Here is a 22,634-nt window from a genome sequence, read left to right on the forward strand (position 1 = left end):
CCCCCTCCTCTGTTTTTCTATCTCTAAATGCAATGGCATAGATTCACTAATATCTCAAAAAGTAAAGGGGAGAAAAGGAACTAACAGTCATTGAGTGCCTTCTTTGTGTTGAACACCATTCATTGTGTTAGGTTTTCTATGAGCATTTTCTCGCTCAACCTCATTTCTCTAAAAAACTCCCCAAACTGCTTCCCTTTCAGGTCTTTGCGCTTGCTCTTTCCTCTAGTGGGGACTGTTTTCCTCAAGTCCTCAAAAAGGTGACTCCCTTCTCTGCTAACAAACATGTATAGTTTACAAACCACCCTAAAAAAGTTAATTTTATTAAATTGATTACCACCCCCCTCCATTCAGTGAGGGGCAAGGTCTCAGGGACAGGGATTAGCTGAGGCCAGGCTGAGCATCTTTGATCTCCTTCTCATTGTCCTTACCCTTCTGACTGCTCCACCAGTGCAAGTCCTCATCACTGGGTGTCTCCAGTTAGTTTACTAATTTTTATTAACATTGCTCTAGTTCTACCTCATTATCACTGACAGTGTCATTTAGACCGTAACCCTCCTAGGAGATAAGGGGTTCCATTTGTTTGACTAGCTTTCCTCTTAAGATTGGGGTAATCAGTCATCTTTTAATTGAATTCATGTTTAGTAATTAAAGACAGCCCCCCCCCCCCCCCCCCCCCCCCCCCCCCCCCCCCCCCCCCCCCCCCGTCCAGGCATTAGCAGGGTGGTGCAGGGACTGGGGCATATGCCCCCAGAACCAATCATCTTTTAAAGTAGGGTTTTGTTCTGTATAGCCTGGAAGTCTAGATCAGACTTTTGTAAATGGATGTATACTTAATAACAAAAACTCCACCTATTTCTGCAGATCTAGTGTTACATCAATAAAACCAAGTTACAACAATGTAACCAAGCTCATATTCTGATAGACACTAAAATCCTACTTTTAAAAATCTAGCCCATCCTTTATTTTTTTTTTAAAGATTTTATTTATTTATTCATGAGAGACACAGAGAGAGAGAGGCAGACACAGGCAGAGGGAGAAGCAGGCTCCATGCAGGGAGCCCGACATGGGACTCGATCCCCGGTCTCCAGGATCACACCCTGGGTTGAAGGCAGCGCTAAACCGCTGAGCCACCTGGGCTGCCCTTACCCATCCTTTAAAGCTCAATTCAAGTCCTGATTCCTCTGACATTTTATGTACCTGTAGTACCACACATTAACCTTTCCTGCTCTGAATTCCCATGGTCTATATATTTCTGTTTGGCCATTAATCTAGAGGATCTTACTTGTTATTAAATTGTTTTGTGTATCAGAACGTTATCTGACCCATAAGATGGTAAGATGCCAGTTGAGTCTAGCAATGTTTTCTCAATTTTTACTATGTCAAAAAAAAGTGTGCCACTTTCAAGGACATTTTTAGAGCAAAATATCTTTTTGTGTTTTTCCTATTGGGTTTTACTTATTTTCTTAAAAATTACCCACCTTGTTTGAGTTTTCTTAAAAACACTTTCTTTAAATTTACGATTTAAAAAAATATTTTAATTATTAATTTTATTCTTAGTGTTTAAGAAGACTAATGCGGTCAGGTATAATGCACCACGGGAGTATTCAGAAAAGAAAGAATATTAATTATTTCCTGTAGCTTATCTATAAAAAGCCATTTGGGAAACTAACACTCATTTAAATCTTTTTATAGGACTTTGGGGTTTTTATTGCTATATAAAAGTCATTTTCAATGTTTTACAGAAAATTTATAAAGATTTATTTGATAAAATTTCAGTATTTTCATTGCTATAATTGTCCAAGCATTCTTGATTATATGTTGAGCTTTATGATTCTTACTAGAGTTGCTTCTTCCTGGCAAAATTTAAACCTTAGTCTCTAGTTTGGAATTAGGTTAATCTCTATATAGTATAATTAAATTAATCTGACCTGGGTTACTGGGTACATTTCAGATTCCAGACCGATGTTTATCATGACATCACTAAGAATATTTCAATTTTAAAATTGACCTTTTAGAATCAGCCTTTCTTTAATCTGCCAGTTACATTTGACAGAAATATTTCTTTGCAAATGTAACCTGACCTTATTACAGTATTTAATTTCAGAAACCAAAGTGGTTATAAAATGTGTATAAGGAAAAATGTCTTAAAAAAACTAATGACTTTTGTTTTCATTTATAGAGATACTTTCTAGTTGGGAGCAATCATGCAGAAACAAAATATCGTGTTTTAAAGATTGATAGAACAGAACCAAAAGATTTGGTCATAATTGATGATAGGGTAAGTATCCTGGAAACCTGAATACAAACTGTGACTTTTGTACCTGTTGTTTAAAGGATATGAAATATCCTCACAGCTTTTATTGGTATTTTTTTTTCTCTTTTAATTAGGCATCCAACAATTACAATTATTTTTCATGGTTGGCTGGAATTTAAATCTCTAATCTGGTTTCTAGGAATTACAGATGTTACAAAGAATGCTGCAACTACATGTTGTCCTTCATTTTGATTTGTTTTACAAAGCACACTCTTTGGATAAGATAATGAGTGTATTTTCTTAAAGAAGTGGTATTTTAAGGATTTAATCTAATTTTTAATATTGCATACACTGAAGAGGTTATTTATTACTGTGCTTTAATATGAAGCTACAAGAAGTCAGGGAGGATCTGTGCTGCAGACTTTTTATTAGGCTGCTAAAAATCACCTCTAGGTGATTTTCTGGTGACTTGCTATATGCATGAGAAAAATGTTAAGCTATTCTTATCTAGATGTTATATTATCCAGAGCAGGAATATAAACTTAATTCAGGTAGCACAAAAACATGAGACTGTTAGTCAGAAGTGAAATATGGCATGGTGGTATTGAATAGTTAATTTTAATTTTTCAAATGAGAGAACTTAACTTATCCTTTGTATTGAAGTTCCATCTGTGAATATTTTGAATCCATGTCAATAGCTGGTTTCTCAAATATGTTGGTGGCTACAGCTTGCAACCCATTTTCACTAGGTTCTTCACCAAACTATTTTCTATGTTATAATAATTTTGGATAAATTGTATATTGTGATTTCCAGCACTCATGAGTAATGTTGGTCTTCATTCTCCTCCCTTTCTGGGAGTTTTTATTAATATAATGTTTGATTCTTGGTTTTCTTTGGGGATGGGAGCAGTTGATTAGGGATTTCTTTGAGAAGCTAAGAAAAGCTGTGGGCCTCATAAAAATACACATGGGTATGTACAATCAAAACTTTGCACCTGGTTTTAAGGAGTTCACAGATTTCTTGAAATTTTCCTATGACCCTTTAAATGTATGGTTCGAAGATAAGTTCTTTTTTTTTTTTTTTTTAAGTTCTTTTTTTTTTAAGAGTTTATTTATTTGTTAGAGCACGAGTGAGTGGGGAGGGGCTAAGGGGAAGGAAAAAGAATCAGAAGCAGACTCTACACTGAATGCAGAGCCCGACACAGGGCTCTACCCCACAACCCCTGTGAGATCATGACCTGAGCCAAAACCAAGAATTGGATGCTTAACTGACTGTGCCACCCAGGTGCCCCAGAAGATAAGGTTTTGGTACAATTTTTTGTTATAGCAATATGTGATCAAATAGCCACCATAATTGCTAATGTTAAAGAATTTATTGGCTTTTTAAAATTATAGCTTAGTTATGCACTATTATGTACTTTTCTACGAAATAACTAGTGATTCTTACAGGCAATAAATAACCTAAGAATAGGCACAACCTCACAGATTAAATTTGCTTATTTTTAGCATGTATATACTCAACAAGAAGTGAGAGAACTTCTTGGCCGCTTGGATCTAGGAAATAGAACAAAGATGGGACAGAAAGGATCTGCTGGGTTATTTCGAGCTGTTTCAGCTTTTGGTGTTGTAGGTAAGAAATGTACCTCCTTCTTACTATCTCTCTTTTTTTTTTCCTATATAGACTACTAAAAAATTGTTTTATGTGGTTTTATAATTATAACCCATTATCTGTGGTTTTGATTGTTTAAATTTCATTATCCGTCAGTCAGATATCAGGTCGTCTTTATATAGCATTTGGTATGTGCCGCTCAGTTTCATAGAGGCTATGAATAAATATAAAAGTAGTTTTTGGCCTCTAAGAAGCCTGTTGTCTAGCTTGTTGAAGAATGAAAAAGTAAAAAATTAGCTTGGACTATAAACATCTGCCCTGCCATTTATCAACTGGAAAACAGATACTGGTATAACTGATTTAACAGTGAACAGGGATTTCTTCCAAGGAAATGCTAACAGCATAAAGTATCACAATCCTCTTCTTTGGCTACTGCTTTCTTACCCACTGAAAAACTTCATTCTCTAGAATTATAATAGACTATTAGAAACTTTGCTGCTTAAAATTATATCAGTGAGAGAAAACATCCCCCTCTTACCTGGATGACTAAAATAACTTTCACACAGAGAAGCAATCTAGACTTACGACCCACATGGAGGGCTTCAGATAATGGGTTTCTAGCTATGCTAACTTTATTGTTTTCAAAGTAAATGGGACCCTGAGTCAGCTTCAGAGTCCAGATTTGACGTTGATCACTTTATATACAGTTCTGCTTTGATTTGAACCTCTCTACTTAAATTTTACTTAAATTCCATCCTTCACTCAATCTAATAATGACTCTTTTACTTTGTTTATTCACAAACAAATACAGACATGGTTTTGTCTTTTAAGGATTCTGCTGTCCATCTTTGGGACAGTACTGAGATGCCCTACAGTTCTGGTGTGTACACCATCTCTCTTTGCAGTGAGTTAATCAACCTGTCCTTGCTGTACTATGGATCTGTCCCTGAGAGTCTTAGGCTGACTACACTAGGATAGGGGACAGACACAAATACACACGAGATAACTCCGTGATTGCGGTTAAGAGCCAAGGTGTGCAGTGGTAAGTTAAGTGGGGTGGAGATTGTATAAGAGGTAGAATAGAATAAGATTTGGATGGATGTGAGGAAGGTGTGAGAGAACCCCCGAAGGGATGACAGCAGAGGCACAGGCATGAAGACGTCCATGGTTCCTGGAATGTTGGCATGTAGTTGAGTGGGGCCAGATCACATGGGGCCTTGGCATTCAAGCAGAGGGCAATTGTATCTCTGCTTCTCTGTTGGCAGAGGCTTATTTTTGAGCCTGAAATGTTTTAAAGAGATTTAACAATTTTATCTTTGTACATTTTAAACCTGCCAAACTGTATGCAATGTCAACCAAGTGATTGGTATCTATAGATGTTAACAAAATTAATATGGGCTTAGTTTCAAATTCTTACATTTTTCTAATCAGCACTTTCTATTCTATGACTCCATATTTGTTGAAACTTTGGTTATATTCATATTCTGCAGTATTTGAAGTTTTTCTCAATGTGCTCTCATAACTCTCCAGTATAATCCCTTTAGGTCCATTTTATGTCTAGGTGTTCATCAGGGAAGGTCAAGAGTTGTAGATGTGTTTAGTCTCTTCTCAGGAATGGCCCCTTTACTACATTTTCTGCTCAGTCTTGACAAGTATATTGAGCTTATATATTTATAACCTCAATAGAGGTTAACTCAATAGAGGTTATAAATATATATATATATTTATAGATAAGTGTTTGTGGATGTATGTCAAGCGAATTCATGTGTTTAAATTCCATAAATTCTGTAAGCATTAAGTTCTACCTTAAGTGTTTCATATATTTTAAATTAAAGAAAAAAAAACCTAGAAATGCAATGTGTCTTAAATTTAGCAAGTTTTAATTTCATTATTATTAGGTTATTAAGTTAAACTTTTTTCTTTAAATGCTGATACTTTATTATAACTTTTTAAAGTAGAAATTTCCTAAGGTGTATGTTATATTATATTGAATGCCTCATTAGCCAGGGTTTATTATCCAAAATTGAACCTTCCTTGATGATTAAGAGTAACGAAGTGAAGATCAGTTATTGAGCTGTTTAAAAATAGCTGCCCTTGGGTATTCTGGAGTTGTATTGGGCAGTTTGCCTTTACATTAAATGGCCTCTAGACTGCTGTACTGTTTTGTTTTTATGGTTCTTTAGTCATCCTTCATTGTTCTTGGCATAGTTGCTTTTAGCAGTATTCTTTGCCTCATTTTAAATCTATTGATAACTAAACTTCTAAAACCAGTAGTTTGATTTTTGTCAATTGATAAGCAGGTTTATAACCAGGTGTTTATTGTATACACAAGTACTAATAAACCTTGGTGAGAGCTGAAGGTATCTTGTTTCTTCTGGAGGACATTCTTAAGTGTTGTGGTAGCTATTTCTCTTATGGTGAGAGGCCTCTGAAGATTGAGACTATCCTTGGATAATGAAGTCACTGAAAGACTGACCTACTAGTAAAGTGACACAATAATGTACTAAGTGAGGATTTATTATTTTTATGGAAATGTATTTTATGTATTCTCATCCAACCATGTAAATAAAGTTTTGAATCAGTGAAGAATAAATAGGGAGTTAAATGAAATTCTGTGATTGTCTATTAAGTGCTGTCTTAGAAACAATGAGGGATACCTACTAGCAAAATACAAAATGCCTGTCTTTGAAAAATGTTGTCTGATTGTCAGAATAGTACATATGGGAAATAACTAGAATGGTTGTCCTCTATTCTGTGACCAAAATATTTTCTCGGTTCACTTTTCAGCATGCTTAATTTGTGAATGGTATTTTGCTGGATTGTTTTTAAACATTTTTTTTAAATTTATTTATGATAGTCAGTCACAGAGAGAGAGAGAGGCAGAGACACAGGCGGAGGAAGAAGCAGGCTCCATGCACTGGGAGCCCGACGTGGGATTTGATCCCGGGTCTCCAGGATCGCGCCCTGGGCCAAAGGCAGGCGCCAAACCGCTGCGCCACCCAGGGATCCCCTGCTGGATTGTTTTTAGACTGTTATCATGGTTAATTTAGTTCATCATCTGTAAGAATCAAGAGCAATGAGTCTAAGTTATCTGTAGTAATGGACCAGATTTTTTCCACCAATATGTCATAGACCAACACATGCTCCTACTGTACATAACTAGTCTGTAGCCTGGACCACATGTGACACATCGCATGTTATAATTACAAGCTTAGTAATACCTGAACTAGCTTATACCCTATTCAGGGCAAGTTCATTGGTTGGGCACTTGGATTGTAGCAATCTCAAATTGCTCTCAAGTTTCTAAACCCTTATTTTCAATTTATTTACTCTTCTTTTCATGGGCTTGGTACCCATGAAAAGCTCATGGATCATTGCCGGTCCCTAGACATGGGACATTTGTCTACCTTGTACATTTCTAACCTGCTCCATTGTTATTTGATGGCCAGCAGGAGGTTTAGGAAACCACTGGATGGGATCATGAGTATCCCTCCCAAAGTTGTTTTATCTGGTCTTGGGGCACATGGGTGGAGTTGATGGCTGGTCACCTATAGTTTTTGTTTTGTTTTTAGAGACAGGGAGAAGCAGGGTGGGGCAGAGGGAGAGGAAGAGAGAGAATCTTAAGCAGGCTCCACATCCAGTGCAGAGCCCAATGCAGGGCTCAATCTTACAACCCTAGGAACATGACCTGAGCTGAAATCAAAAGTTGAATGCTCAACCAACTGAGCCACCCAAGTGGCCCTGGTTACCTGTAGTCTTTATTAGGCTTAGCTCTGTGACCATCCCAGCCCCTTTTGGTACATAGCTTTGGTTTATGGCCTTTTTCTGCCTATGTCACCTGTCGGAGGGTACTTTTTTAAGCTGCTAGTATGTTGAGGGGGAATAAATATCATATGTAGAATAAATATCATTGTAGCTGACTAAGTGAGGGACTCAGTTGTTTAAAGCAACACCCTTAGAAATGGATTGCAGGTCCAAGGTAGTAAGGAAGACAACAACAACAAAGTGTGAGCCTCAGATTTGGTGTTGGAGAGTCACTTTGGTTCTCGAGGGCTCTGTTGTGCAAAGGTCCTATATAACTTGTAGAGGTTTTTCATGTTTCTCTGCCAGAGTGCTATTCTCCCTGAAGGCTTTTAAGATAATGACTAGCTGGCATAGTGACCCCTGAAGCAAGGATATTGCATTCTTCCCTGTTGGTGGGCTAGTGGGGTCCTTTCCAGCCACCAGAACTCCCACTACATCCTCTTACATTGTCCTTTTTTATATACTTTGCTTGGTGTCCATTTCAAAGGAAACAGCCTTCTGTACTTGAAGAGGGAGAAATCACTTTTGCTTGATGACTGTCATCTTAGCTTCTTGGAAGTACTCAGTAAAATTGGTGTGGGGTCAGAAGTACGCAGTGAAGATGAAAAAACTTGTTCTCATTTTAGTGTGTTCAAGTGATGAACAGGCTAACTCCTGGCAGATGTCTTTGCCTTCCTGGAGTCTTTTAATTGTTGGCTATCTTTGATTGGAACCTTTTAAAAAAGAGAGTGACAATTCCTGTTGGTAGTAAAAAGGAAGAAGAAAATAATTTCATTTATAATAAGCTGAAGGCATTTATGCTAGTAGAAGAGTCTCTTTTGTGCAATATATTTACTTCCCTTTATTCAAATTATGAAGAGAAAGGTAGAAGGTATAAGTAGTCTTGAGCTAAAAAACAGAAGATTAAAATTCAGTTGGAATGTAGGTTGAGAAAGTATTGCAGAGTTTTTTTGTATAAAAAGTAAGTATAACAAGAATAAAAGGAAAACTCATTCATTTTGGAAATATTTATTATTTAAGCCCTTGAGTGTTTTTATGCTGCTTCTGAGGGCTTTACTTTTATCTTTCCAAAAAGATAACTTCTTTCTAACTTCCTTTTAATGTGACTGTCATCAGCCTTTCCTCCCTATTCCTATGTCCTTTATCTTTAATGGGGGGAATTTTTGCTAGTTTCTAAGGCAAAGAAAGAAGTAAATGAACATTTTTTTTTTTTTTTAGAAAGCATTTTGTGCTTTGTGGATCTCTAAAATACAAGTATTTTTCACGATTTTAATGGCATTTTTTCTTCAGTAGCCTGGCTCATAAAATCCTTGAGGCATCTTTCTCTTATATATTTTAGTTCATTTATGTTAATATAGTCAATTACCAGTTTCCTTTTTTTGTCATCTGAGAATAACAAGACAGACAGTGGGTATTTGTCAGTTCTAGAGCAAAAATTCATAGTATCAAGATACTGGCTCAGACTTTATAGAATATAACACTCTGCGAGAGAGAGAGAGAGAGTGCAAGTATGCAAGAACACATGCACACATGCACATGAGAAAGTTAGTTTTGAAAGATAGTTATGCTAGAGATAAGACTCTTGGTTGACATCTTTTTTTTTTTTTCCTCTCAGTGCTTTGAACATGTTATCCCACAGCTTTGTGGCCTCCACTGTTTCTGTTAAGAAGTCAGCTATATGACTGTATCTGACTCATCCTAGGAGGGAGCTAGGGTGAGGGCAGTGGGGACCCAGTACTCTTGACCAGTTATGCTAGGGTAGAGCCTCCACTTTACAAGTAGGAGCTGGCGAGAAGAAGGAAGCCCCTGATCTCAGTGGGGCTTGCCTGGGAGTAGAGTTCCAGCAACACAGAGCTGGAGGGGACAAGACATTCTGGTCATGCTTGTACCTTCTGAACAAAAACCGTGGCCTTGGACTGAGAAGTGAGAGGAGAGGGAAAGCACTGTCTTCTTGGCTACTCCTGCCAGGAGTAGGTACTTTGTTACACTGGACTGGGAGAGGGGTATGAGAGAGAAGCGGATTATGATTCAGATACCACACACTTGCTGTTCTGACCACGGTTAGTAGCTTTTCTTGAATAAATATTTCTCCATTTGCTATTTGCCATTAGGACAATTCTCAGAATTTTTCAGTTTCTTTCTTTCTTTTTTTTTTTTTTTTTGGTCAATTTCACCAGTTAGTCTGTTTCACTGGTGAGAGTTTCTGCTGGGCTCCTCATGTTACCGTTTTGGAAGTGACCCCTACCCCCCAAAAGGAGTTAGTTTTCACTCTCAAAGCAAATTTCTGGGAACCAAACAGTTTTTAACCGAGATTATAGAGTAGTTAGCGTGCTGGTGAGAACTTAGTACTTTTAAACCTAACACATATGGCCTTTCTTTAACCATCAATATACAGCATGTTCACTCCAATGATTTGACATAAAATATAACTTATTAATGCTCTAACATTAATAAAAAGCTTAACTATCACAAATGATGCTTGTGGAAGATTGCATGAGGGATATGCAATTTACTGGATATATTGTTTGCTGAAACCCTCCACTTTTCTGGAATCTGGCACCATCTCTCCTTGCCCCCATCTAAGTTGCCTCGTTATTGTATAAATGGCTTCCAGTGCAATGTGATTCTATAGCTTAGCAACTGTTGATACGTACAGGGCTAGGCACCCAACCCAAAGTTGGGCCAATCCAGGTCCTTCCCTAGGAATTCTGGAATTGAACTTGATAAAAAAAGTTGTTTCTTTCCAGTGAAGCTCTTGGATATAAAGCCATTAGTAGTTGTGTTTCCCACTACATAACCTGGAGAAGTGGAGGAGGCTGGTCTATGGAGGAGGCTAGTCTATGGAGGGAGACAAGAATGCAGTACATGTTCAGAGATGCATCTTGACTAGGTGTTTTTCTGAGGTCCAGTGAAATTGTTGCCCTTTGGTGTTGTGGATCACCTCAGTATCCTTAATATAAATTTCCTTTTTTAAAAGCTGACTCAAGTTGGGTTTTGCTATGAGTAATCAAGAGTTCATGTAGTTTGTTTTTCCTTTTGAGCAGCATATTCCAAAGTGTGTTCTCAAAACATTTATTCATGGTTACTTTCTTTTTAAAAAAGAGGATGAAGTTCTATCATCAGACAAATCTAGGGAGATACTTAATGCTTATCCCCCGCTGAGATTCACAGTGCATGTTAGCATAGTTTTGTAAGTTTCTGAGAACTTATTTGGTTTTCTGTTTGTTTTTATATACTTGTTGCTCACAGATATATTGATTCATTTTAAGTATATATTAACAATCTTAGCCATTTTTAAGTATACACCACAGTAGTGTTAACTATATGTGCCTAGCACAACAGATCTCTAGGACTTTTTCATCTTGGGAAATGAAACTCTCTGTACCTATTAAATAACAACTCCCCTAATCTTAGTGTATAGTTTTGCTTAAAGCCCCTCAGTCCTGTTTGGAATGAGACTAAATATAAAAGAATGAATGAAATAAAATTGTTTAGAATAATATTTTTAAGTGAGATAAATGTCAGTATAGATATTTCTAGAGATTAATTATAATACAACTGAAAATTTGTAGCTATAAATCATAGAAATAAAATAGGAAATGTGTCAAAAAATCTTTTACCTTCTAAATATGTATCTAAAAGCATTACTAAGTATAGGAAACATTATATTTGTCTCTTTTTGTTGTAGGTTTTGTCAGGTTTTTAGAAGGCTACTATATTGTGTTAATAACTAAAAGGAGGAAGATGGCAGATATTGGAGGTCATGCAATATATAAGATTGAAGATACAAATATGATCTATATACCTAATGATTCTGTACGAATTACTCATCCTGATGAAGCTCGGTACGTAGTGGTGGTAACTACTGTTTGTTTGTTTGTTTGTTTTTAATATGGTAGACCAATTAGAAAACAAAATATACTCAAAAGATTATAGATATTATGTTAAAAATGTAAAATACTAGCTCAGAATTCTATAATTTTGTTCAAGGTCTATTATAAACCTCCATTATAACAGTTGATTTAGTTGAAAATCAACAAAAGCTGCTAAAGCCATTAAGTGCGATATTATCATTGAGGAACAGAATATTTGCTCAGTCTCAACATATTCTCCATGAATCTCTTTATTTACAAAAGAAAAAATGGCAAACATACATACTCAAATGCTCAAACTTCACATCACCAATAATGAGACAAAACTAACATTATTTGCTTCTCAATATGAGGCAGTGGAAAGGACACAGATTACCTATGTAGTTTTCTTGCTAAAAATATATATGTTTTTGTTTTATTATGCTGTGCTTACCACAGTGAGTGTAGTTTCCATCTGTCACCATATGATGTTATTATAATAATATTAACTATATTCCCTGTGCTGTACTTTTCATCCCTGTGACTTATTTTATAACTGAGAGTTTGTACATCTTAATCCCTTTCATCCATTTCACCCATCCTCCCCTCTGGCAATACCTTGCTAAAAACATTTAACTTAAATCTAAGCATGAGGAAATAATCAGACAAATCCATCTTGTGGGACATTCTTGAGACAGCTGGCCTGGACTCTTTAGAAATCTCAATGTCATCAAAGACAGAAAAAAACAGAACAGACATAACAATCAAATGTAACACATGAATATCTGTTGCATCCTAGATTAAAATGTATGCACACTTACATACATAGCTATAAAGGACTTTACTGGAACATTTTATATATGGATAATATACCAGGTGATATTGAATCAGTATTAAATTTTAAGTGTATTGATATTCTTATTTAGGAGATAATGTTTTTTCATAACGTGTGTGTGTGTGTGTGTGTGAATATATTTTTAGGAATGAAGCATCTGCTTCTTACTGAAGCATTATGTCTGCTACTTACTGAAAAGGTTTAGGAAAAGAAAATGTACAGTTAAAGAGAGAGAATGTATATGTGTATGTTTAAGGAGAGAGATTTAACAGTGAATTCAGATGAAGGACATAATGGTATTTATTGTACTGTTGTTCCTTCCAATTTTTCTGTAGTTTTGAAATCTTTAAAAAGTTCCAGAGGAAAATTATTGGAGCCTTGGGAATGTGGGAAATGTCTGTTAATAAGCTGATAGAGAAAAGAGTAGAATTTATTTATTTTAATATATAAATATGTTTATTATATACATTAAGGTTAAAATGGAACAAAGTTAGGCAGCTTATTACTGTTTCTCTTTTTTTAGTATTTATTTATTTTTTTTTAGAAAGAGAGAGTAGAGGAGGAGAAAGGGAAAAGGAGAGAAAATCTCAAGCAGGCTCAACCCCCAGTGTGGAGCCCAATGTTGAGCTCAGTCTCTGACCCTGAGATTATAACCTGAGCTGAAATCAGGAGATGGATGCTTAACTGACTGAGCCACCCAGGCATGCCTTATTATAATGTTTTTAAGTTTAGATTTTAACTACACTCTATACTTTTATAGTGTTGTTTTAGATATACAAATTTAAAGGTGAGGTGGCTCTCTTGCTTAAGACCCTCTTAGTAGGTTTTGGACTCCAGTGATGTTTGGAAGTTGGGTTGCTAAAAAATAATCTGTTTCAGATTAAAATAAGAAGAATTTAACAGATAAAGTGGTCTTTGCCTTGCACTAACTGAAAAACCATTATATCTTACATAGCTTATAGACAAGCATAGTATATTGACTAAAAGTGAATTAGGTACTTCCCAAAGAAAACAAAAACACCAGTTTGAAAAGATACATGCACCCTTGTGTTTATTGCAGCATTATCTACAATAGCCAAGATGTGTAAACAGCCCAAGGATCCATCAGTAGATGAATGGATAAAGAAACTGTGGTACACACACACATACACAGTGGAATATTAGCCATAAAGAGAAAGAACTCTTGTAATTCATGAGGACATGGATGGACCTAGGAGGTATTATGCTAAGTGAAATAGGTGGAGAAAGACAAATACTATATGATTTCATTTATATGTGGAATCTGAAAAACAACACAAATAACAAACAAACCAAAAACCAGAAACAGACTCATGAATATAAAGAACAAACTAGTAGTTACCATAACGGGAGGAGTCGGGGGATAAGCAAAATAGGAGAAGGGGATTAAGAAGTACAAACTTCCAGTTATAAAATAAATAAGTCATGATGTTGGAAAGCACAACATAGGAAATATAGTCAATAATATTGTGATAATGTTGTATTATAACAGATGATTGTAATATAATATGATAATATATATTTTATATAATATACTAAATATATTATTAAACATAATAATATATTATTATTATTACATTGAGTAATGTTTAGAATTGTCAAATCACCATGTTATACACCTGAAACTAATACATTTTTTGTCAACTACCATAATAAGTTTTTTTTACAAAAGTGAATCAGACCAGCACATATGAATTCAAGGGATGAGAAAAAGTTTATATTATTTATAAACCTCATCTTCATGATTCTTTAGGCAGGAATAGTAAAACAAATTATGTTGTTCTGTATAGTGATTTGACTTTCTTTGAAGAGTGAAATTATTTTAGGATTAATACTGTGTAGCAGTGGACATTTTTCAGAATAAGATATAATTGTATTAAAAGCTTATTATGGTAGACTGAAGTACTATTATTAAATAGGTAAAACTTTTAAGACACTTTTAAGACATTTAATAATAGACTGAAGTACCATTATTAAATAGGTAAAACTATAGAATATAATAATTTCTTTTAGTAAAAAGATTTGGTTGGGGTGCCTAGCTTGCTCAGTTGGAGGACCATGTGACTCTTGATCTCAGGGTCATGAATTTGAGCCCCATGTTGGGTGTAGAGATTACTAAAAAAAAATAAATGAGCTTAAAAAAAGATTTGGTAAAATATAAGGAAGTAAAATACAGTACTACTAAACATTTCATACATAATGACAAGTAGAGGTTATCCCTGCAATGCATGGTTGTATCAACACTAGAAAATTATGCCAGAGCAGTTCAGTACATTAAAATATTTATTATTGGGAAAAATTGTGATCATCTTAATGTTTGTAGAAAATATATTTGACAAATTCAGTACCCATTTGTGATCAAAAGTCTTTAGAAAGTTGAAAGAATATGAAAAAAAATGTTAACATTTATTAATCCTGAGGTGTAGATATACAGATGTTTTACTCTGCCCTTTCTTTTCAGTTGCAAAACTTCACAACTGAAAATTATGGTTTTTGCAAACATTTTTTTGCTTGTTTTTGTTACTCTCCTCCCTCTAACCTCAAAGCATTTACAGAACATATAATTGTAAAAACAAGATAGTGTTTACTTCTGTCTTGCCCCAAGTCTAAGTGCTCCACACATGTAAGTGCATGACTTTACCACTCCGGCATAATCAGGGATGAGGAAATAAATGGTCAGACTGTAAAGTTAAGGGTCTCTGAAGGGACAATCAACAGACTTAGAAAATGCTTCAGATGAAATTCCCATTGCAGTTTTGGATTGAATTCCTCAGAGTTTTTTTTTTTTTTAATTGGAGTTTGATTTGCCAACATAGAGCATAACACTCATTGCTCATCCTGTCAAGTGCCCTCCTCAGTGCCCATCACCCAGTCACCCCACCCCACCCCCGCCCACCTTCCTTTCCACTACCCCTTGTTCATTTCCCAGAGTTAGGTGTCTCTCATGTTTTGTCACCCTCTCTAATTTTTCCCCACTCATTTTCTCTCCTTTCCCCTTTAATCCCTTTCACTATTTTTTATATTCCCCATATAAGTGAAACCATATGATGTGTGTCCTTCTCCGATTGACTTACTTCACTCAGCACGATACCCTCCAGTTCCACCCATGTCGAAGCAAATGGTGGGTGTTTGTTGTTGGTTTTTTTTTTTAATATTTATTTTTAAGTAATCTTTATTCCCAACATAGAGCTTAAACTCAATCCCAAAATTATGAGTTGCATGCTCTACCAACTAAGCCAGCCAGGAGCCCCCTGAATTCCTCAATTTTCATGAGAGTATTTACAAATATAAATGTATATGTTAAACCATGAAAAAATAATAGTATTGTGTGAATGTAATATGCTTTGGTGTTTTTTGTTTTGTTTTGTTTTGTTTTTTAGGTATCTGCGAATATTTCAAAATGTGGACCTGTCTAGCAATTTTTACTTTAGGTAAGTTTGAACTTAGTTTTTCTCCTGTCTGTCACTTAAATGTTATATTATTTTCCAGGGTATAAAAACAGAATCAGAGGACACAATAGTACTTCCTGTATTTTTTTTTTATTGATCAAATTATTTCATCTAAACACATAAAGATAATGGGTATTTCTTCCTTTTACAAATCTGAATTTGAATGGACAAATGGTCCATATTGAATGGACAAATTACAGGGTAATTATTCTCATTATAAAAATTATCCTTGTTTTAGGTGGAATTGTAATGAAGCATTATTTTGTAATTTTTAATTATAAAAATGAAATTTTCATCAGTTTCTAATACAGAGTTGTAACAATTTCACAGATTGTTTTAGTTAATAATCTATCAAAATTAGGTAAAAATTCATAATAAGAAGAATTGTTACAATACCAACATACCTCTAATGGTCTCATAAATTAATAGTTTTCCTGAAGAGAGATGTGGCATTATTTATGAAAATATATCATAAAAATAAATTAGGAGAATATATTAATTCCTGTTTCTAAAGAGGCATGTATAGCTTCTCTATTTATGATAGCCCCAAACAAGTAACCCAGCCAGTGTAGGGACAACTCAAATATCAGTAACTGAATGACAGGCAAGTAAATTCTAACAGAGCATTACAGTAGAGTATTATATCACCACCAACGTGACCAATATGTAGGCTTAGGAGATACAGAGTTATTATGCTAAATGGAAAATTCTGTCAGCTATAATATCCAAACTAAAAGGGGAGAACATTGGGCAGCCCAGGTGGCTCAGCAGATTAGCGCCGCCTTCAGCCCAGGGCATGATCCTGGAGACCCGGGATCAAGTCCCACGTTGGGCTTCCTCCATGGAGCCTGCTTCTCCCTCTGCCTGTGTCTCTGCCTGCCTCTCTCTCTCTCTCTCTCTCTCTGTGTTTCTCTCATGAATGAATGAATGAATGAATAAATAAATAAATAAATAAATAAATAATTAAATAAATAAAAATTTTTAAAAAATAATAGCATGCACCAAAAAGGATATAGGTCCCAAAGACTAAACAAGGACTTGTAGCTATTGGTGCTATGCACTGATGGGGTACTTTGCATTATTTAAAAAGTTTCTAAAATTGTTCATACAGTTAACCCCTTATTTATCTGTGAAATAAAGAAAAATGTGTCCTGTATAGAATGAGTTATGTCTCCATTGATGTAAAACTGAAGTTCGTTATTTTAACAGTGGTATAGTGAAGGGCTCCTAAAGAAAGATTTTTCACTTCCACAAGTGTTTATTGAATGTATATTTCCATTATGTGTATCTCAGTCCCCTGCTTTTCTGTCTTTATTGCTTAATTTTATGTTTATAGCATCTGCAAGTTGTCACTGAGACTTGGTGGGTACTGTTAGAGATGGTCTTCTCCATGATTTCAACTTTGTTTGCATCCCCATCCTGAGCTCTGGGATCAAGTCATCCCATAAGTGAAAGCTTATTTCAGTTAAGGTTTTTGTGTCTAATAAATAAGCTTTAAAATGGATATACTGCATTCTTGGATTCAGCTGGGAATAAAGCAATTATTCTAACCAGGAAAAATTGATTTTTAGAAGTTAAAAATCAACATCTCCCCCCACTGTTGAGATATCATTGACATATAACATCTATAGGTTTAAGGTGTACAGTGTGATGATTAGATACACATATGTATTGTGACATGATTACCCCAATCTTGTTGGGATAATCATCCCCTCTCATAATTATGAGTGTGTGTGTGTGTGTGTGTGTGTGTGTGTGTGTGGTAAAAACATTCAAGATGTACTATCAACAGGTTTCAAGTTGTAATTCATTAATGTTAATTACAGTTACCATGCTATGCATTAGATCCCCAGATTTTACTTATCTTATAGCTGGGAGTTTGTATCATGTGACCAACGTGTCTCCTTTTTGCCCACCCTACCTTTTCCCATGCCCCAGCCCCTGAAAACTACCATTCTACTTTCTATTTCTATAAGTTTGGCTTTTTTAGATTCTGCATAGAAGTGAAGAACATATGGAAATAATCAGACTTATTTTGCTTAGCATACTGCCCTCAAATTCCATCCATGTTTTTTTTTTAAGTGAAGGCATATTCAAAGCAGTCATGTAAAATTCAGAAATTCAAATCTTATCAGTAATAACCATTTGGTTGATATTTAAATATGTTCAAATGTAGAATCATAAGTTAAAACAGATTCAAGGTACTTGTTGAAATCACAAGATTAAGAGTTTTTTTTTTTAAGATTTATTTATTTATTTATGAGAGACACAGAGAGAGAGAGGCAGAGACATAGAAGCAGGCTTCTTGCAGGGAGCCCGATAAGTAAGAAATATATCCATCTAAGGACTTCTATTTTTACTTATGAGTTCAGGAAATAATTGGCCAGAACTTAGAAAACAGCTGATAAATTTAAAATAATCGTTATGAAGACAGAAAATTAGTTTACTAAAGATACATAGGTGAGGATTTTGAGAGATTGGAGTGACCATAGCTAATATCAAACTTCTCATTCTAATTATTATATATGTTGAGAACTGGATTCCTTTCGCAAAGAAAAAGACAAAAACATTCAACTAAATGAAATTATAATTTGGGCAATGACAGCTCTTAAACGGATGCGTGGGTGGCTCAGCGGTTGAGCATCTACCTTCATGCTCAGGGTGTGATCCTGAGATCCAGAATCGAATCCATCCGTGTTGTTGCACATAGCAGAATTTCCTTTTTTTTTTAATGGTTGAGTAGTATCCTACTCTGTGTGTGTGTGTACTGTTAGAGATGGTCTTCTCCACAACTACAACTTTGTTTGTATCCCCATACTGAGCTCTGGGATCACACATACATGTATATATACACACAGACACATCTTCTTCTTCCATTCATCCATTGCGGACTCAGGATGTTTCCATGTTTTGATTATTGTGAATAATGCTTGCAGTCAATATGGGGCTGCAGATAGCTCTCAAGATGATGATTTCATTTCTTTTGGCTATATACTCAAATGTGGGATGGCTGGATCATATGGTAGTTCTGTTTTTAAATATTTTAGGAACCTCCATACTATTTTCTACAGTAACTACACCAATTTACATTCCCACCAACAGTGCACAGGGTTCTTTTTTTCTCCACAGCTTAGCCAACACTTGTCTTTTGATAATAGCCATTATAGCAGGTATGAGTTGCTATCTCACTGTGGTTTTAGAATTTTTTTAAAAATATTTTATTTATTTATCCACGAAAGACACAAAAAGAGAAGCAGAGACATAGACAGAGGGAGAAACAGGCTCCCCACAGAGCCAGAAATGGGACTCGATCCCAAGACCTTGGAATCACACCCTGAGCTGAAGGCAGACGCTCAACCGCTGAGCCACCCAGGCATCCCTCATTGTGGTTTTAATTTGCATTTCCCTGATGTGATGTTGAACATTTTTTTTCACGTATCTGTTGGCCATTTTCTATGGAAAAATGTCTAGTCCATTTTTAATTGGACTTTTTTGGGTTTTTTGTTTGTTTTGTTTTGCTCTTGAGTCATATGAGTTCCTTATGTATTTTGGATATTAACCCCCATCCGATAAATGGTTTATAAATATTTTCTCCCATTACATACGTTGCCTTTTTATTTTGATGAGTTTTTGTTTCTGTGCAGAAGCTTTTTAGTTTGCTATCATCCCACTTGTTTATTTTTAATTCCGTTGCCTGTGTTTTGGGTGTCATATCCATAAAATCTTTGCTAAAATCAATGGCAGAGTTTTCACCCTTTGTCGTCTTCTAGGAGTTTTACAATTTTTGGTCTTAATTTAAGTCTTTAATCCACCTTGAGTTAATTTTTGTGAATGGTGTAAGACAAGGGTTCAATTTATTCTTTGTAAATGGTTATTTAGCTTTCCCAGCACCCTTTATTGTAGAGACTGTCCTTTCCCCATGTGTCTTCTTGGCTCCCTTGTCAAATAATTGACTCTGTATGCATGGACTTATTTCTGGGCTTTCAGTTCTGTTCCACTGGTCTATGTGTCTATTTTTATGCCATGCTACTTTGAATGCTATAGATTTGTAAAAAGTTTGAAATCTCAAAGTATGATGCCTCCATCTTTGTTCTTTTTTTTTTTTTTTAAGATTGCTTTGGCTATTAGAGGTCTTTTGTGATTCTGTACAAATTTTAAAATTGTTTTTTCTATTTCTGTCAAAACTACTTTTGGAATTTTGATAGGGATCTATCGATGGCTTAGGGTAGTATAGATACTTAAACAATATTAATTCTTCTGATCTATGAACATGGAATATCTTTCCATTTATTTGCAGCTTCAGTTTATTTCATCAGTGTCTTCTAATTTTCAGTGTAAGATCTTTCTCCTCCTTGGTTACATTTATTCCTGAGTATTTTTTTTTGATGCTATTGTAAATGTGATTGAAAAACCACCCTCTTTTAAAAAATATTTTATTTATTTATTTGAGACAGAGAGAGAACACAAGCAGGGGGAGTAGCAGAGAGAGAGAGAGGGAGAAGCAGATTCCTCATTTAGCACAGAGCCTGATGCAGGGCTTGGTCCCAGGACCCTGAGATCATGATCTGAACCAAAGGCAGACACTTAACTGACTGAGCCACCTAGGCACCCTGAAAAATCAACTTATTAATATAACTTTTATCCCTGAGATTAGGTGCTGGTAAAATTAATGGCTCCATCTAGCAAATATGGTAAAATTGAATTTCATAGATGAAACAAATCAATTTCAATCAAATTATATGAATAAATTAAAGAAGAAATCATAATTGAAATAATATGTGAGTTTCTAGACAAAATTGTAGCCATCTGAAAATATTACTAAAATGTACATTTGTGTAAACCAAAAGAATTCTAGATACCTTCTGAAATTCTGTGCTAAAATGTACAGCTATAGATATTTTTTAAATTATTAATTGTTTGAAAATCAGGATTGTAAAATGGGTTTCTTTTGGCCTCAGGGCCAAATTTTATTTGCAAAGACTGTTACTTTGGATGCCTATTACTCTCCTGAAACATTTTTTTATTGTAATGGCTGTATCATTTGTTTATTCTTGTTTTATTATGAAATCAGTTATGATATTACCACTAATAAATAATAGAAATATTTTTGTTCATAGAGTACAGACCATGCACTATTGCATGGATGTTGTAACATCTATAGAACTCCATTCTGATATGTATCAGAATGTGACCCCTTTGCACATGGCCATGAAGTTAGACTGATTTCATTGTGAACCAAAAAATGCACATTGCAAATTAGTGAATGTTGATCACTCACATTGTATTGTATATTTCTCTTTTTTGAAACTTATTTAAATTCAGTTAGTTAACCTATAATGTATCATTAGTTTCTAATGTGGAATTCAGTTATTCATCTATTGCATATAACACCCAGTGCTCATTGCATCACCCAGTTACCACATGCTCCTGCCCTCCTCCCCTCCAGCAACCCTTTTGTTTCCTATAGTTAAAAATCTCTTATGATTTGTCTCCTCTCTGATTTCATTTTACTTTATTTTTCCCTCCCTTCCCCTATGATCCTCTGTTTTGTTTCTTAAATTCCACATGTGAGTGAAACCATGTGATAATTGTCTTTCTCTGATTGACTTATTTCACTTAGCATAATAACCGCCAGTCCATCCATGTCATTGTAAATGGTAATATTTCATCTTTTTGATGGCTGAGTAATATTCCATTGTGTAGGTGCCCCTTTGGATCACCATGTTTTGTGTATTTGGTAAATACCAAATAGTGATTGTCGAGTCATAGTGTAGCTCTGTTTTCAGCTTCTTGAGGAACCTCCATACTGTTTTCCAGAGTGGCTTATACCAGTTTGCATTCCTACCAACAGTATAAGATGGTTCCCCCTTCTTTGCATCCTCACCAACATTTGTTGTTTCCTGACTTGTTAGTTTCAGCCATTCTGACTAGTGTGAGGTGGTATCTCATTGTGGATTTGATTTGTATGTCCCTGATGCCGAGTGATGTGGAACATTTTTTCAAATTCAACACCCAAAATATAAATAATCCAGTCAAGAAATGGGCAGAAGAAATGAACAGACATTTCTCCAAAAAGACATGCAAATGGGCCAATAGATACATGTATTATATATTTCTAATTGTGCAAATGCCTAAGTCATGCAATAATTTTTTTAGTTGAAACATAGTAGACATACAATATTATATTAGTTTTACGTGTACAACATAGTAAGTTGACAATTCTATACATTACTCAGTGCTCACCATGATAAGTATACTACCATCTATCATACAACATTATTATGATATTATTGACTATATTTCCTAGCTGTACTTTTCATCTCTGTGACTTTTTTTTTAACTGGAAGTTTGTACCCCTTAATCCCCTTTATCTGTTTTGCCGATCCTCTACCTCTTTCCCCTTGGCAACCACCGGTTCTCTGTATTTATGAATCTGTTTCTGGTTTATTTGGTTGTTTGTATTGTTTTTTAGACAATACAAACATATAAATATATGTTTATATAATCACATATAAATGAAATGATACTGTATGTGTCCTTCTCTTTTTGACTTATATCACTTAGTTTAATGCCCTCTAGATCCATCCATGTTGTTGCAAATGGCAAGAGCTCATTCTTTTGTGTGGCTGAGTAATATTCCATTGTGCAGATATACCACATCTTTACCTATTCATTTATCACTGGAAACTTACGTTGCTTCCATATCTATATCTTGGCTATTGTAGATAATACTGCAACAGACATAGGGGTGCATATATCTTTTCAAATTAGTGTTTTTATCTTCATTGAGTAAATACCCAGAATTGGAATTCCC

At 35.1% G+C, this 22,634-nt stretch overlaps 1 protein-coding gene across 1 annotated transcript in view; it reads left to right on the forward strand.

Annotated features, from left to right (window-relative positions):
• FIG4 (FIG4 phosphoinositide 5-phosphatase) overlaps positions 1-22,634 on the forward strand; it is a 124,756-nt gene that overhangs the window by 14,463 nt on the left and 87,659 nt on the right. The window contains exons 2-5 of the mRNA XM_026005797.2: positions 2,180-2,278; positions 3,761-3,884; positions 11,356-11,512; positions 15,752-15,802. Of these exons, the coding sequence (XP_025861582.1) occupies positions 2,180-2,278; positions 3,761-3,884; positions 11,356-11,512; positions 15,752-15,802 (431 nt within the window). The remainder of the gene's footprint in view (positions 1-2,179; positions 2,279-3,760; positions 3,885-11,355; positions 11,513-15,751; positions 15,803-22,634) is intronic.

This window comes from Vulpes vulpes, chromosome 1, assembly GCF_048418805.1.
Source record: "Vulpes vulpes isolate BD-2025 chromosome 1, VulVul3, whole genome shotgun sequence".
In the NCBI taxonomy this organism is placed as follows: Eukaryota; Metazoa; Chordata; class Mammalia; order Carnivora; family Canidae; genus Vulpes; species Vulpes vulpes.